Here is a 16070-nt window from a genome sequence, read left to right on the forward strand (position 1 = left end):
GGGGGTGGGGGTGCAAAAACTTGGGATTTCCTGTGATCCAATGGGCGTGCCCGCACGAATGCAGCTCCGAAAATCCGGGCCCGTGCGAGGCCGGTTTTTGCATTACGTTTTTTTGTAACTTGTTGGAGTTGTTGTTGGTGGTGAGCTGTTAGTGACCCAGTTGTTGGATCATGATTGTACAGGTTGGTGGTGAGCTGTTAGTGACCCACTCACTTGTTGGAGTGGAATATATCATTAAGTTGGAATGATTACACCCACTCACTTGCAACTTTTCTGTACATAAATAGTAGCTCAAACTGCAGAAACAAGACACACAACAAATTAAACTGCAACTATACAGTACACGAATCCGTTTCATCTCAGTTTCACGTATCCGAATCTTTTTCAGGCAAGTGTTATACGTCCGGCAGTACGCTGCTTCGAACCGGTGTACCCTGGGAACAGACGACGAATCTGTTTAAGGGAATTGTGTTAAACACAAGCCCGGTTTTACTTACGGTTTAATCGTTTTACTCTATACTTACGCATAATATCATTGTTTGTATTATATGTTATTTTATTCATTCAGTAGCACCGTCTACTGTCTGTTTCGTTTGCTTAATTTTTCCTACATAAACTTTATTTACTCTGTTACATTTTCCCAATTGAATAGACTTAACACATTGGTAGTGACTAACGATTATAAGGCTTGATCAACTATTTTGCGTTATAAATTGCTTGAATAATAACACTATTTAATATCGATTGAACTTAATAATTTGGTTTAGTAAGCTAATGAGATAATGATACCGTTATTCTTATATGAAAAATGTTTAGCATGCCTAAATCTTTGTTTAACTACAAGATAAAAACATATGGCTAAATCAGTGGTGTAGACGAGTAGAGAGAAAATGAATAGAACATGTTTAAATAGATTCACATATGCCCACAAAGATGCGTTAGGTGGCCCCATTGATCATCTATGTTTTTGGTGAATCATAGATCATCGAATTGTACTACACTCTAATTGTACATTGTTCTTGATCAATACACGCAAGACAAATAAAAGATAACGTTGGACCACTACTAGGAAACCTTAAAAATTTGATAATCTTCTAGGTATGTTCACAACTGGATTGTAAGTACACAATCAAATAATTATAGTGTCTTTCCAAATGTGCGTCAACGTTGAATCACAAACATATTAATGGGGCCCGGGATGTCATCTCATCTATGATTCTTTTGCTTGTGTGCCCACAGTATTTGCCTGAAAATGATTCATTAGAACGTGAGGTTCATCTTTAGCTATTGATAAAAATGCATAATGCTAAACTTTATAATTAATGAGACTAGGAAAGGTGATTATATGTTTACTGTGTTCAACTATTTTTCTAATTATGCGACGGCTAAGGTTTTTATGTATAGACAATATTTGTAGAATCAATCACACTGATCTTGTGTCAAATGTTTTATGTACCTCGTGTTCGGGTGTGATCATATAAACTGGATTTATGCGTACTTTAATCTGACTACCATTATAGCAACCACGATAATTACCGGCATGCACTGGAAGAGGGTAATATCAGTATAATTCTTGCTTTGTCACTATTTTCTCAAACGACAATGTTTTGTATTTATTTGCCAATCCTAGCACCCAAAATATTATAATTTTGATTTAGTATCTAGATCGATTTAACTCTTGATCGAATTATTCTCAAGTGTTAAGACCCCTAGGCCATAATGTCAAACAGATCCATAATGCCTACTGCACATTTATCTTTTTAAGTGACTCCCTTTTTAAGTTATCAGTTTCTAAAATTCCCTATGAGCCAAATATGCGCTAACATTATTGGTGATAATAACCCATGAAATCTTACCCGCCGCACAAATATGGGTAAAGTTCACCCGCTGATGGGTCACGTGTGGGTTGTAGATATGCAATATTTGTGGAGGGTAAAACCCGACCCGCGGACATATCCTTACAATTGTTAAATATATAGTATTAGTTATTACATGTAATAGGAATAGGATAATCTATCATAAAACTATACATATAGGTAACACTACAAATAATGTTCATGTGCATAATTAATAATGTAAATAATTACTCAACTATATTAAAACAATGTATCGACTATAATGTCAATCATTTAGTTATTTGTTTGTACTTCTCAAGTTTGAAAAGTTACCTAATGTCCACAATCGGATTTTTATAGTTTGAAAATGTTAATTAAGTATATAATATTAGTTTAGTTAAAATTTATACGAAAAATGAATGTTTTGATGGTAAAACTCATGTTTTTAAAATGAAACTATTGGATTATATAAGATTCATGGGTAAACCCGTGACCCATGGATATTCACGTGTCATGTGTATAGGTTTAAAAGTAAACCCACAAATACATATTTGTGGGTACGCGTCATGGGTCAAGTGGATTCACACCCACGACCCGTGGGTGCCATCCCTAGGTCATTAAACATGCCAATTTTAATGCAAAAGTTCTTTTGACTTATGTTCACAGGTTAATCCAGTGCAAGCAGACTAGTTTTTAGTAAGATCTTTAGGTTTTTAGTAAGATCTTTAGGTAGGATATTCATGTTTATTTCACTTTTAGGAGCCTAATGTTGCTTAAATCCTTTTTATGAAATTTTAAACCCATCAATTAGGTTTGAGGTAGTATGATAATTAGTAATAGTGATATGTAATGACATCCTTGACTTTCTTTAAAAAGAAAGAATAAAAGGTGTACCTTATTTAGACCCGAAACTTTATTTGGTTCTCTTGTTTCTGGTAAGGCCTTCACGCCAGCAACATCTGATTCGATCACGTCAACATCATCTTCTACACCATATAATGAAGAAGATATAAAAAAATATTGTCAACACAAACTTGTATCTAATTTCATTTGATCCTTTTAGCATGTTATAATATATGGATCTTATCTTCACATGCTCAGAATTCAAAGAATTATATCAATTGGATAACATGTTTATTAGTTTATGCGACAAGAAACAATTAGGTAAAACAAGTGTTATACCTTTATCTGTCTCCTCTTTTGGTGAATCTACGACTGAATCAACAACCTCTTGATCTACAACCTCAAGGTCTTCATTGTTGGGAATTGAAGAAACAACATCAATGACATCAATAGACTTTCGATTCGAGCTTACACCCTCTACATCTTTCTTGGGATCCTTGACCTCTGCAACTTCCTCGTCCATCCTAGGAGTCATAAATTCAGCTTTCGGGACATTGTTTTCCTTCATGATCTTTGCTTCCCTAGTCTCTTTCACTTCCACCGGGGGCACAATATCAGTTTTGGTCTCGTTCGATTGTTTCTTCTCTTCATCTTTGACAACTTTCGTGTTCCCCACATCATCTTTGATTGGCTTGGGGACCACATTGTCAGTTTTAGCCTCGTTATCAACTATTGGTTTGGATTCTTTCTTCTCGTCTAAGAGGGTATCATTGTCGGTTTTGGTATCGTGAACCTTGGTTGAGTCGGAGTCTTTAACCTTGTCATCTTCTTTCACAACATCTACCGCTTTTTCAACATTTTCACCCGAGACGGGGGCCACATTGTCTGTATTGACAACAACACTAGGTTCTACTTTTGTTGTCTTGGTCTCTTTTTTCGTGTCTTCAACAACCCTGCTTGTTGTTTCAACTTCTTCGTGTTGTACCACTGACGCGTCACCTTTCTCCGTTACGGTTTTGGTGGTGTGGGATTCTTTGCCACCATCCGATTTCGATGTTTTGGTGATGGTCGTCGCAGTTTCGACAGCGTGTTTGGATTTCCCACAACCCATTTTCCCCTGTTTTTTGTGTAACAAAGTTTGGGAAGAAAAGGGGAAGGGGTCAAAAGAAGAGAGAGAAATTGGAAATTGAGAAAGTCTCTCTACCCGTTGTTACCTAAGGGAAAATGTGTGGTATATGATGTAGAAGTACTACAATTGTGGGGATTTCATAAATAATTAGTTATTTCTGTTGGGTTTCAAGGGCAGAGATTTGCAGGCCTAAATGGAACATGTAGTCATTTGCCATTTCTTAATTGATAAATTAGTCGGCCTAACTGCTTAAGGAATATTCCCTTATACAATAAGATAATCAGAGAGATGGAGTAATCTGTTTTTTGTAATGCATATGACATAGGGTTTAAAATAATACTCCTATGTCCAACTTTTATTCAAAATTTTATATTTGTAACTTTTTAGATGTCGTTAACATAAATAACAATGTAGTACATAGCATTGATTTAATTACTAGCAAAATTTTAGAGTAACAATTTTTTCAGTTGTAAATATATTCTTACGTGTTAACAACAATCTTATATGCCCATATTTTTTAGATAGTAAATTGTTTTGTTTAGTGCTTAAATCATCATTTCAATGGTTCGTATCTCATTATTTATTACTAGAAAAGGGAAATAGCAAAAAAGAGCTAATTGACTGATTCCAAGCTACAACTTTCCTTTAAAAAAAAAATTAAAAAATTACCGATTTCAAGTGGCATTTTCTATGCAAAAATATGTATAGATTTTAACTTTATGCTAAAAAAATTTGGAGGAGTTTATGAATATGGGAACCTCCGCAAGGCGGCCATTTGATGGAAATGGAAGACGGCCCAGTTTTATAATGTCAAAAGCTATTGGGAATTGGACACCTAGAAAGGGTATATATGTCAAACATTTATTGGTTTCTTGATTTCTAACTTATTTTCGTTTGACGATGGTGATGGTAGATGAGAACGTACAAACCTCACCGCAATTGTAGGAATAAATTGATCTTTATGGTGAAATATAGAACACGTCAACCGTTATCCCATTTTCTTCTTATCGTCGAGAAAATGTCGGGTTGTTGTTCAAATGATCCGAGGTTACGCCTTTTGGGGGCTTCACTCAGGGCTTAACAAGAAATAGAAAGAATTGACAAGTTGGTTTGACGACCCGTTGGTCCTACAGCCCTTTCCTCTGTTGGGACTTCCACGAAATGAAAACGGACGGCATGTCGACGTTTAACGGGCTTCCATTTAAAGCTTATAACACTTATCCTTCCGACTTTTCAGTACCGAGCATGTGTCAGACTCTATACATCGAGTTACTTTAAGGTTAATGTAGGGGTGATCCGAGCTTTATCCGGATTCCTCATCTATAGCATAACTGAGGCGGGATGTGACCGGAGGAAAAAGGAGATACATGCACTTAGACCATTTTTAATGATGATAGGCAAACGTGGCGTGTTATGGGTGGGGTGTTTGACGCTAATGTAACTGAAAAATAATGGGGTGACGTGTTACTGTGTTAGAGGTGTCAGTGAGTATTTTTAATTTCTCTTTTCTTCTTATTCTATAATTTATAGTTTGTTACGAAGTATTATTTTATTTAATTAGTTAGATTATTTATTGTAATAAATTAAATTAATAAAACACACTCAATTAAAACTAATAAAATCATTACAATAATTTAAAAAGTCTTAAAAATGGAAAATTACATTATTAAAAATTACTAAAATTACCTTATTTTTTAAAAAAATATAAAAAATACAATAATTAAAAAAACTAAACTTCAAGATCCACTTTAAATCTTTGAAGGCATGATAAAAGAAACATCAAGGAAAAAGTTGGAAAAAACACACATCATCATTTATATATGCTCCATTATCAATCAACTCGATTCAATTCATCCCTGTAAACAAAAGATTTAACTTCTTCTTCACCTATTTTCAGGTTCTTCACCATTAACCAGATTTGAAAAACTCTACTCAATGAAACACCATCAAGATCACCAACACTTCCTTCTCTAAACAATGTACTACTAACACCGTTCTCCACATGACCATTTGCAGACTCGTCATTCGTTCGATGCGTTTTAACTTCAAGTTCAAGCACATGACCAAGATAAAATAAACGATATCGCTTTCTGCTATGCATTTATTAGCAATATCCACAAATGTTTTTAAAGACTCCATACTCATTTTACCCACAAGAAACGGGTCGATGATTTTCTCCAGTTCGCCTTATTTAGCGACTCATTGACCCATTCGACTAAATTGACCATTCCACGTGGACGAGACAAATCAATAACAGGACTACAACAAAGGATCTCAAACATAAAAACACCGAAAGAGTAACCGTCTGATTTCTCGGTCAATTGTTGTCTAGTCCTGTATCATAACCGAATCTTCCTTTGACTGTAGTACTAACATGAGTCTGATCAAACTCTGGCCCGTTTTTCGAAAGCCCAAAGTCAAAAACTTTAGCCATAAAATTCTCGTCTAACAATATATTTGCAAATTTGACATCTCAATTAATAATTGCTTTCGCAGAACTCGTGTGAAGATAGTGAAGTCCTCGTGCTGACCCGATGCAAATTTCGACCCATTACCTCCAATTCGATTTCAGGAGATGCGACCCATAAAGATGGTTTTTCAACGTCTCGTTATCACATACAATACCCTATTAGTAGCTTTTTGAGTTGTGATTTAAGGAAACCGAGATTGATCCTGAAAAAATGGTAACGACGACGACGACAACAATAACAACAATAACAATAAACTGATGATGATGAGCATATGGAATGAATTATGTAAACTAAAGGTTTATTGATAAGGAAAGATAGAAGAAAACAAAGGATATCCACAAGGTTGGAATCTCTCTGCCCAAGCTGTATAGCCTATAACCAAACAAACAGAATAATTAACCTGCCATTAACATTACACCATATTCCTATTTTATGCTAACAGAATTCCCCTGCTCAATTCCTAGTCTCTACGTGTCTTGTGGTCCGTCCTTTGTGGGCTTTCCAAACATTTTTTTTTTTGGGCTGCAGGGTTAATGGGCTGGAAGATGGTTTTGGGCTGGTGTTGGGTTGTTCTCTATCACAACCCAAAACAACGAGACCTAACAACGCTCCACCGACTGCAGCAGCTACAGCCCAAACTTTGACCGTTGACCAAGAAGTCAAATATTTATTACCTGAGTCAATTTCATTAAAACTTCCTCTTGAATTGCTTATTTTCATGATCTCGAGCCCGTTCAGAATGCTTTCAGGGTAGATTCCGTATTTATTGCTACCTTCTATACTTACATTTAACATCCTATTACCGCTTACTCTAGTGACAGCATCTAAAAAGTACGGAGCACCACTCGATACCTTTTCAGCTAAATTAAGACCCTTGGCAACTGACATCGAATTTAAATAAATATTTAGGACTAATACTGTAACGCGATCCTCGATAATATCACAAAAATGAAAACGAACAAAGTAAGAAAACCCCGGATCAACATTGAATGACCAAGTGTTGTTCCACAACAGTTCTTCAGGGTTAGACACAAGACCTATACTAGTACCAGTTCCGTAAACAGATAACGGAGCAATATCACGAGTTGGACGATTATTATCTGTATAATTCACCGCACTTGTATTCGAAAGAAAGCGAACGTACTTGTTTTGTTTAATAAACGGGCCGTCTGAGTTCCAAAATCGCCACAAGGTATCATTTTCGGGTAAAACCGTTTGGTTACCCATATTGACCCTATGAACCGTCTCTAACGCTCGTGCAGTTAAATTGTGATGGTTTTTTGGAGACTGACGGCTTGGGCAGTTGCAGGGATGAGTTCATCAGGGTGAGAAACGATTTCTAACGCGTTTAGGAAAGCAAACGAATTAGCAGAAGGAGTAAAAGTGATGACTAATTTATCGGAAGTAACGTTTATAGAGTACTCTATAACAGCAGGATTTATATCAGGCTGAAAATCTTTCAAGAGAGTAAAACCATGAGCAGATACAGAAAATTTAGCAGTACTTAAGTTACGCTGTATAACATAGAGGCATAAGGTGATGAAATTGGTGAAGAATTTGTAGCTGTTACAGATTCTTGGAGTGGGTTTGAAAGGAAATTGTAATCGGATGTATCAGCTAAAAACACCCTATCGTTTACTGAAGTATTTTTGGGTGAACCGCAATCTATAAGATAGTTATCTTTAGGAGCATTTCATCAAACACATGGTGGACATAACCAATATTAACATCACTCTACACATGGTGGCTGATTTTATTTATTGAATTTTATGTATTTTTATGGTAGAAAATTGTGAAAGACGGAGTATAGTTTGAATTTTTGAAGAAGATGATATATTTGAAGGAGAAAGTTAGTACAATTTACAATTCTAAATTTTCAGAGGGTCCGACATGATTAGACTAACATTAGCTAATGGAATGATGAAATTACAAAATAAGGCGAAGTATTAGTCTGAAAGGAATCAATATGTTTAAAAATGGTAAAATGGAAAATAACACGAGTCTTCCATATCTACCTCGTAATGTTGTTCCAATCTCTTTTAACATTTGTTATTGTTCTTCTTCATCCCCTTAAATTAGGGCTTTCTCCTTCTTCCATTTGAACCGCTACCCACAAAATTGATTTTGTGATTGTCAAACACTAGCAAAATAATCCTGTTCCAAAAAAAAAAAAAAAAACACTAGCAAAATAACTAATCAAATTGTAAAAGCAAGCTTATAGAACCTGTTCAGTTGATAATGACGAAGATCACGAGATGATTTACAGAGATCTGAGGCAAACATTCTTTCGACTTGTGTACGAGTGTTTTATTACGGAAAACACTGTTCACAATTTTTTAATTGATTGTATTGTTACATGTGATAGCGAAAAGCAAGTAAAACGGATGGGAAGAATATATTGGGGCAATGGAAGTTTGTGGATAAAACTAGTCACTTTATGTTAGCGATGGCAAAAAGACTCGACCGATAACTGACGGTTAAACACGAAATCCGACATTTTTGAGACGGGTTTGGATCAGGAGGGAGTACTAGTTTTACGAGTCTCTACGTTCCAAAATATAGTTAATAAATTAGCATTCGATAATGTTAGTATTGATATCAAATGTATAATACAATTACAAAGAAAAACTCATTAATTACGAATATCACGTAACCCGTTATTCATTCTACCACTTGCCAGAAACTCTTTCTAATATTTGATGAGAAGTTAAAGCCATTTCTCAAGAGGCATGCATACTTAGATTTGACGTGGAGCCAAGATTCCACCATTTGAATACGCGATCTCATGTTTTTAATTTTAATTTACATCGAATCAATACTAATAATAATATTTTTTCGATTTGAAAAACTTTTGAGTAGCAAGAAAAACGCGTTTGAGGAAAATCGGACCAAGATGGTTTATTAAACATTGCACAATATTTGTCTTTCCCCATTATGGCTTTGTTTCCGAGTTTAATTGAAACAACTCAACCCGTACTCCGTACGCTATAAATTTTTTTTTTTATAATATACACATTTATGCGCCAATTAAATATGTAGACCAACTCACAAGTTTCATTAAACCGTACAACCATTACCAATGTTTACAAAAGGCACAATGGCCGTTAATTAAGTTAATACAAGTTTGACCGAATACAATGGTAGTTTATTAACCAAACGACCCGACGAGCATGGTTTGGGACTAAACTACCCAAAAGGTGGCCAACTTCCAAAAGCTCCTACAAGCACATCATCAAGGGCATCTAGTGCCCGACAATCCCCTTCCCTTTATCCTCACCTGCAACTAAAAGATAAACAACGAGAGGGGTAAGCTAACGCTTATTGAATGCAATAATTATACATGATCATATATAACCTACTTACTTGCATACACTTACACAATACCACATACGAGCTAGCAATTCAACAAACATGCAATCCATCATGCATAAACTACTATCCACGTTCCACATTACGCTAGCAACAATAATAGCATATAGTTCACAATATAATATGCTAAGTACAATTCGCACAACCATGGTTAACCAAGTATACAAGAGAACGGTACATGTAAGTCCGTTGGAGTTCATAACATCCACTAGTGTTACTTATACACCGTGTAATCACTAGTCCCCCGGGTGATGTCTTAAACACCGCGACTAACTCACCCTTACAATAATGTGGCGTCTTAAACACCGCGACGAATTCACACTTCATTCAATACAATGAGTGGTGTCTTGAACACCGCGACACTTCCACTCTCACGACATTGTGGTGTCTTAAACACCGCGACAATCCCACAAGTCAATTACACAAGGAGTAGTGTCTTAAGCACCGCGACAATACTACTCGTTACCTAGAATGTGGTGTCTTGAACACCGCGACACTTCCACATTCATACCACACAAATAAATACATTATATACGTTCACGCATAATTATTCCACTCACCTTGACGCAAGGATGATGAATAATCGCTTCCAAACTTCAAAGCCAAGTACCTAATACATTAAGTACCAATTCAATACATAAACTAGTGGAATTAACCACATTACATTTACTTGGGCATTTAATGACTCAATTTCGCATTAAATGACCCAACCACACCACAACCGCCCTCTTAATGGCCAAGACTCGACTTTAATTACCAACATTAGTGCATTAAAGTCTACTAGCCTCAATTGACATCCACCTAGGGTAATTTACACCCATTTTACCCAAACTAGGTCAACTAGTACATTCTTGACCCAAATGACATCTCTTTCAATTCTAACAAGTGTTTAATGCTTACAATACCATTAACACTTTCAAACTCACAATTACAAGACCAAAACCCTAGATTATGGCCATTAGGGTTTCATTACAACAACCTAACCCAAATTCACCCATTTTACTCCCAAATGGGTCATGCAAGCTTCTATTAACCAAAACCCTAGCCATAATCAATTAAAACTCGAAACTTAGAGTTAGAACTTACCGAGACTATCACCACGTAGCTAGAGTCACAAGGAACAACTTTAATACTTGCTCCAAAGATCAACCCTAAATCCTTCCTCTCTCAATTTCACTTTGAATCCAAATGGGTGTTAGAGTTTTGGGAGAGAAATTGAAAGAAAATGAAAAAGGAAAATGAAATAAATGAACTAGTGGACCAGATTTAATGCACCCATCTGATCTATACGTCCATTTACCATCTTGCCCCTCAAAATCTCTTAATTTAACCTAAAACCGGAACCTGGACAGCAGGCCTGCCGCAGCGCGGCACTAAACGTCGCGGCGCGACGAAACACATGAAAAACAGCACCCTTTAATCCAAGTTCTGATCAAATCTTTGCTTGATGTGTCGCGTCGCGGAGCCCTGTATCGCGGCGCGACAATTGCCTGGAACTGGTGCCCTCGACTAGCTAATCAATTTTCCAGGGTTTCCATAACTAATAACCCAAACGCTCACTTTAATACACATACTAACCCCAACCTTGAGTCTCACACGACTCAATGCCATCGTGACACGTAGGTAAACACGTTCGCGCATGCATTCAACATTTATAATATACACATTCTCAAGTAACTAACATGTTAGCTAACTTAGCCACATAACGAGCAAGTTATAGACGTATAATTGATTAGGTGTGTACCTTTAAGCGTGTACGGAAAAGCGGGGTGTTACAACTCTCCCCCACTTAGATCGGAGCGCGTCCTCGCGATCCAAGCCGCATGACAAGCCGGAAGATAAGCCAAAACAAACTCTTCGGATTCCCATGTAAACTCGGAACCCCTTCGATGTCGCCATTGCACTTTGAAGGTTCTAACTTCCTTGTTCCGCAACATCTTAACCTTTTCATCAAGGATTGCAACCGGTTCTTCCGCATACTCTAACTTGTTATTCAAAGTAATCTCATCCAATGGCACCCAAGTCGAGTCATCCACAAGACACTTGCGAAGATGGGAAACATGGAACGTATTATGAATTCCCGCAAGTTCTTCGGGTAACTCTAATCGATAAGCAACCTCACCAACACGTGCCAATACCTTGAAAGGGCCAATAAACCGAGGAGCTAACTTTCCTCGCTTCCTAAACCGAATCACACCCTTCCATGGAGAAACCTTAAGCATCACCATATCACCTTCTTGAAACTCAATCGTTCTTCTACCTTTATCGGCATAAGACTTTTGTCTATCTTGCGCAGCTTTAAGTCGAGCCCGAATCATTTCAATTTTACTATTCGTCTCCAAAACCAAATCGAAACTTCCGATTTCTCGTTGACCCACTTCTCCCCAACAAATGGGAGTTCGACATCTACGCCCATAGAGCATCTCGTATGGTGGCATCCCAATACTAGTGTGGCAACTATTATTGTATGAGAATTCCACCAAGGGTAAGTGCTCGTTCCAACTTCCACCAAAATCAATAATACACGCCCTTAACATATCCTCTAGCGTTTGGTTAGTACGCTCGGTTTGACCGTCCGTTTGAGGATGATACGCCGTGCTCATTTTCAATTGAGTACCCATATCTTCATGAAACTTGTTCCAAAACCGAGATGTAAAGCGAGTATCTCGATCCGAAACAATAGATACCGGAACCCCATGTCTTGATATCACCTCCTTTATAAACAACTTAGCTAAAGTCTCCGATGATATCGTTTCCCGAATGGGAAGAAACAAGGCACTCTTCGTCAATCTATCAACAATCACCCAAATCGTATCGTATTGGGTTCGCGCCGTCTTCGGTAACTTGGTAATAAAGTCCATGGTAATGTGCTCCCATTTCCATTTCGGGACTTCCAATGGTTGTAACTTACCGTAAGGCTTTTGGTGTTCGGCTTTGACTTGCAAGCACGTGACGCATTGTTCAACATACTTAACCACATCACGTTTCATGCCGGGCCACCAATAATCTTTCTTCAAATCATAGTACATTTTCGTTGCACCCGGATGAATGGAATACTTGGACTTATGTGCTTCATCAAGTAGCATTCGCCGGTAATCCCCCATCTTGGGTACCCACACCCTTCCTTGAAAGGACAACAAGCCACGCGAGCCCATTGTAATGAACTCCGATTGGCCAACGATTCGTTCCGTGTGCTTATTGTGAACATAAGCCTCTATTTGATCTTCACCCATCTTTTCAAGAAAGTCATTAGTGATAATCAAACGTAACGATCCCACCTTTATCGCCGGATGTGTACTCTTTCGACTCAAGGCGTCCGCAACAACGTTCGCCTTACCCGGATGATAAAGTATCACGCAATCATAATCTTTCACTACATCCATCCACCTACGTTGACGATAATTCAAATCTCGTTGAGTAAAGAGATGTTTCAAATTCTTGTGATCCGAATATATCGTACACTTGACACCATACAAGTAATGGCGCCAAATTTTCAACGCATGCACAACCGCCGCCATCTCTAAATCATGAGTCGGGTACCTCGTCTCGTGTTCTTTTAATTGTCGAGAGGCATAAGCGATGACTTTACCTCTTTGCATCAGAACACACCCGAGTCCATTCAACGAAGCATCACAATAAACCACCATGTCTTCAATCCCTTCCGGTAACACCAACACCGGAGCTTGACATAACTTCTCTTTCAACAATTGAAAGGCGACTTCTTGTTCATTTTCCCAATTAAATTTAACATTCTTCCTCGTCAACTTCGTCAAAGGAGAAGCAATCTTAGAAAAGTCTTGAATAAACCGACAATAATAACCGGCCAATCCGAGAAAACTTCGGATTTCCGTAGGCGTAGTCGGTCGACTCCAACTTTTCACCGTTTCGATCTTCCCCGGGTCTACCATAATACCTTCTTGATTCACAATATGACCAAGGAATTGAACTTCCCTTAGCCAAAATTCACATTTGGAGAACTTAGCATACAATTTCTCCCTTCGCAACGTCTTCAACACTTCACGTAAATGGTGTTCATGTTCCTTCATACTCTTGGAATAAACGAGTATGTCATCAATGAACATGATTACTGACTTGTCCAACATAGGTTAGCACACTCGGTTCATCAAATCCATGAATGCCGCCGGTGCATTCGTGAGACCAAAAGGCATAACCACAAACTCATAATGCCCGTAACGCGTCCGAAAGGCCGTTTTCTCGATGTCTTCCTCACGGACCCGCACTTGATGATAGCCGGACCGTAAATCGATCTTAGAAAAATACGTAGCATCTTGGAGTTGATCAAATAAATCGTCGATCCGAGGTAATAGATAACGATTCTTGATCGTCACTTTATTCAACTCCCTATAGTCGATGCACATTCGCATGCTTCCATCTTTCTTTTTCACAAACAAAACCGGAGCACCCCACGGCGAGGAGCTCGGTCGAATGAAACCCTTCTCAAGCAACTCTTGGGTTTGATTAAGCAATTCTTGCATCTCCGTCGGCGCTAAACGATAAGGGGTTTTAGCAATGGGAGTAGCTCCCGGAACCAACTCGATGCGAAATTCGACTTGTCTTTCCTCCGGAACACCCGGTAATTCATCCGGAAAGACATCTTCAAATTCATTAACCACCGGAATCTTACGAATAGGTGGTGGCTCATCACGAGTATCAACTACGTGAGCAAGATAAAACAAGGCACCGCTCTTGAGAAAACGTCGTGCCCTTGCATACGTGCACAATGGTACGAGTCTCCTCCGTCTATCGCCATGAATAATCAACTCTCCCCCACTTGGGGTCCTAACATGAATGAACTTATCATGGCATGTAATATCGGCTCTATAACGATCGAGCCAATCCATACCAACAACAATATCGAACTCACCCAAGGTCATCGGAATGAGGTCAATTTTAAAGGTTTCGGTACCAAACACAACATCACAATTCTTACAAGCATCAACCACTAGCGCCGTCTTGCCATCCGCTATTTCGACTTCAACCGGACGACTCAACTTAACTAGCGGTTTATTTAACTTAGATACAAATCGAGGTGACACAAAAGACAAATTAGCACCGCTATCAAATAATATCTTGGCCGGTTTAGAGTTAACCAAGAAAGTACCTGAGACAACCTCGTTCGATTGCTTAGCTTCATCATTAGTCATCAAATAATTTCGACCCCGGCCCGTACCCGCCGCCTTCTCTAACCGCTTGACATGGTCATTAACCAACTCGGGACACTCGGTCTTCTTGTGTCCTTCTTTCCCACAATTGTAACAAGTGAATTTTGTAGTAGAGGATGGTTTGGTGCAATCACGGGCCATATGTCCCCTTCGCCCACAATTATGACAAGAATAGGGGAAATCCCCCGAAGCACCTTTCTTCACACTCCCCACACTCTCGGAGCCTTTCTTAAACTTCTTGCTAGAAAAATTAGATTGACTAGTAGCTTCAAACTTTTTCTTGCCCAAGGTAAGGCTATTCTTCCTCATCACAAGCGCCTCGAAGCCCTTGGCCATGTTAAACAATTCATCAAAGCTTTTCACCACATTCACACTTATCTTCTCTTGATAACTATCATTCAAGATCCGATAAAAATCTTCCTTTAACATCTTATCATTCCCGACATACTCCGGGCAAAATTGAGTCTTAGACAAAAACACGGATTTGAGAGTGTTCAAATCCATTGACCCTTGCCTCAAAGAACGTAGCTCGTCCTTAAGCCTAGTGAGATCGGCCGAAGTTCGGTATTCTTCGAAAAATTCTTCCTTAAACTCATCCCAAGAAAAGTCCATGCATTGTTCTTCGCCATAGACTTGAATCTTTGCATCCCACCATAGCTTGGCATCACCTCTTAGCATGCAACAACCATACCTTGTCTTTTTATCGTTAGGGCACTCACATGTACGAAAAGCCCCCTCCATATCGGAGATAAACCGGGCACTCTTAAGTGGGTCCCTATCGGCTTCAAAAGTAGGAGGTTGAGCATCCTTAAAGTTCTTGAAGAAAAAGTCTCGTCTCCCCACATTTTCTTCTTGGAGAGCAATCTTAATTTGTTCCTTAACCATAGTGACGACGTGCTCGTCAATCGTGTCTAGAAACATCTTCTTAACATCTTCGCGAAACTCAGCCTTTTGGCGTTGAAAGATGGCCTCAACCTTGGCCGTGAACTCGGGGTCCTCGCTCGTGCCCCCATTATCGGTGTCGTGTCCGTTTCTCATCTTCATTCTATAAAACGGAAAAGATTAAACGACGAACCCAGAGACATGACACATATATATATACACCATACCACCCCATCTCGCTCGACAATCGTCGTACATCGCTTGTTTGACACGATTTGCACCCGTAGTAAGGGTAGCTAGTCATTACTACGCGAGCACGTCGCATAAACTTGCTAGTACAACGTCTGTCTCGCTCGAT

The 16070-nt window shown here is 38.5% G+C and overlaps 1 protein-coding gene and 1 pseudogene across 1 annotated transcript; both read right to left on the bottom strand.

Annotated features, from left to right (window-relative positions):
- Positions 1-1191: 1191 nt before the first annotated feature.
- LOC139876213 (uncharacterized) lies at positions 1192-3789 on the bottom strand. Its single transcript, XM_071863530.1, has 3 exons — positions 3018-3789; positions 2730-2821; positions 1192-1246 (listed from the first exon to the last, which is right to left on the bottom strand). Exons 1-3 carry the CDS (start codon positions 3787-3789, stop codon positions 1211-1213), a joined length of 900 nt encoding a protein of 299 aa, XP_071719631.1. The 3' UTR covers positions 1192-1210.
- Positions 3790-5638: 1849 nt separating this feature from the next.
- On the bottom strand, positions 5639-8020 carry LOC139876297 (probable receptor-like protein kinase At5g59700; annotated as a pseudogene).
- Between the last annotated feature and the right edge of the window lie 8050 nt (positions 8021-16070).

Source organism: Rutidosis leptorrhynchoides, chromosome 1 (assembly GCF_046630445.1).
Source record: "Rutidosis leptorrhynchoides isolate AG116_Rl617_1_P2 chromosome 1, CSIRO_AGI_Rlap_v1, whole genome shotgun sequence".
Taxonomy (NCBI): Eukaryota; Viridiplantae; Streptophyta; class Magnoliopsida; order Asterales; family Asteraceae; genus Rutidosis; species Rutidosis leptorrhynchoides.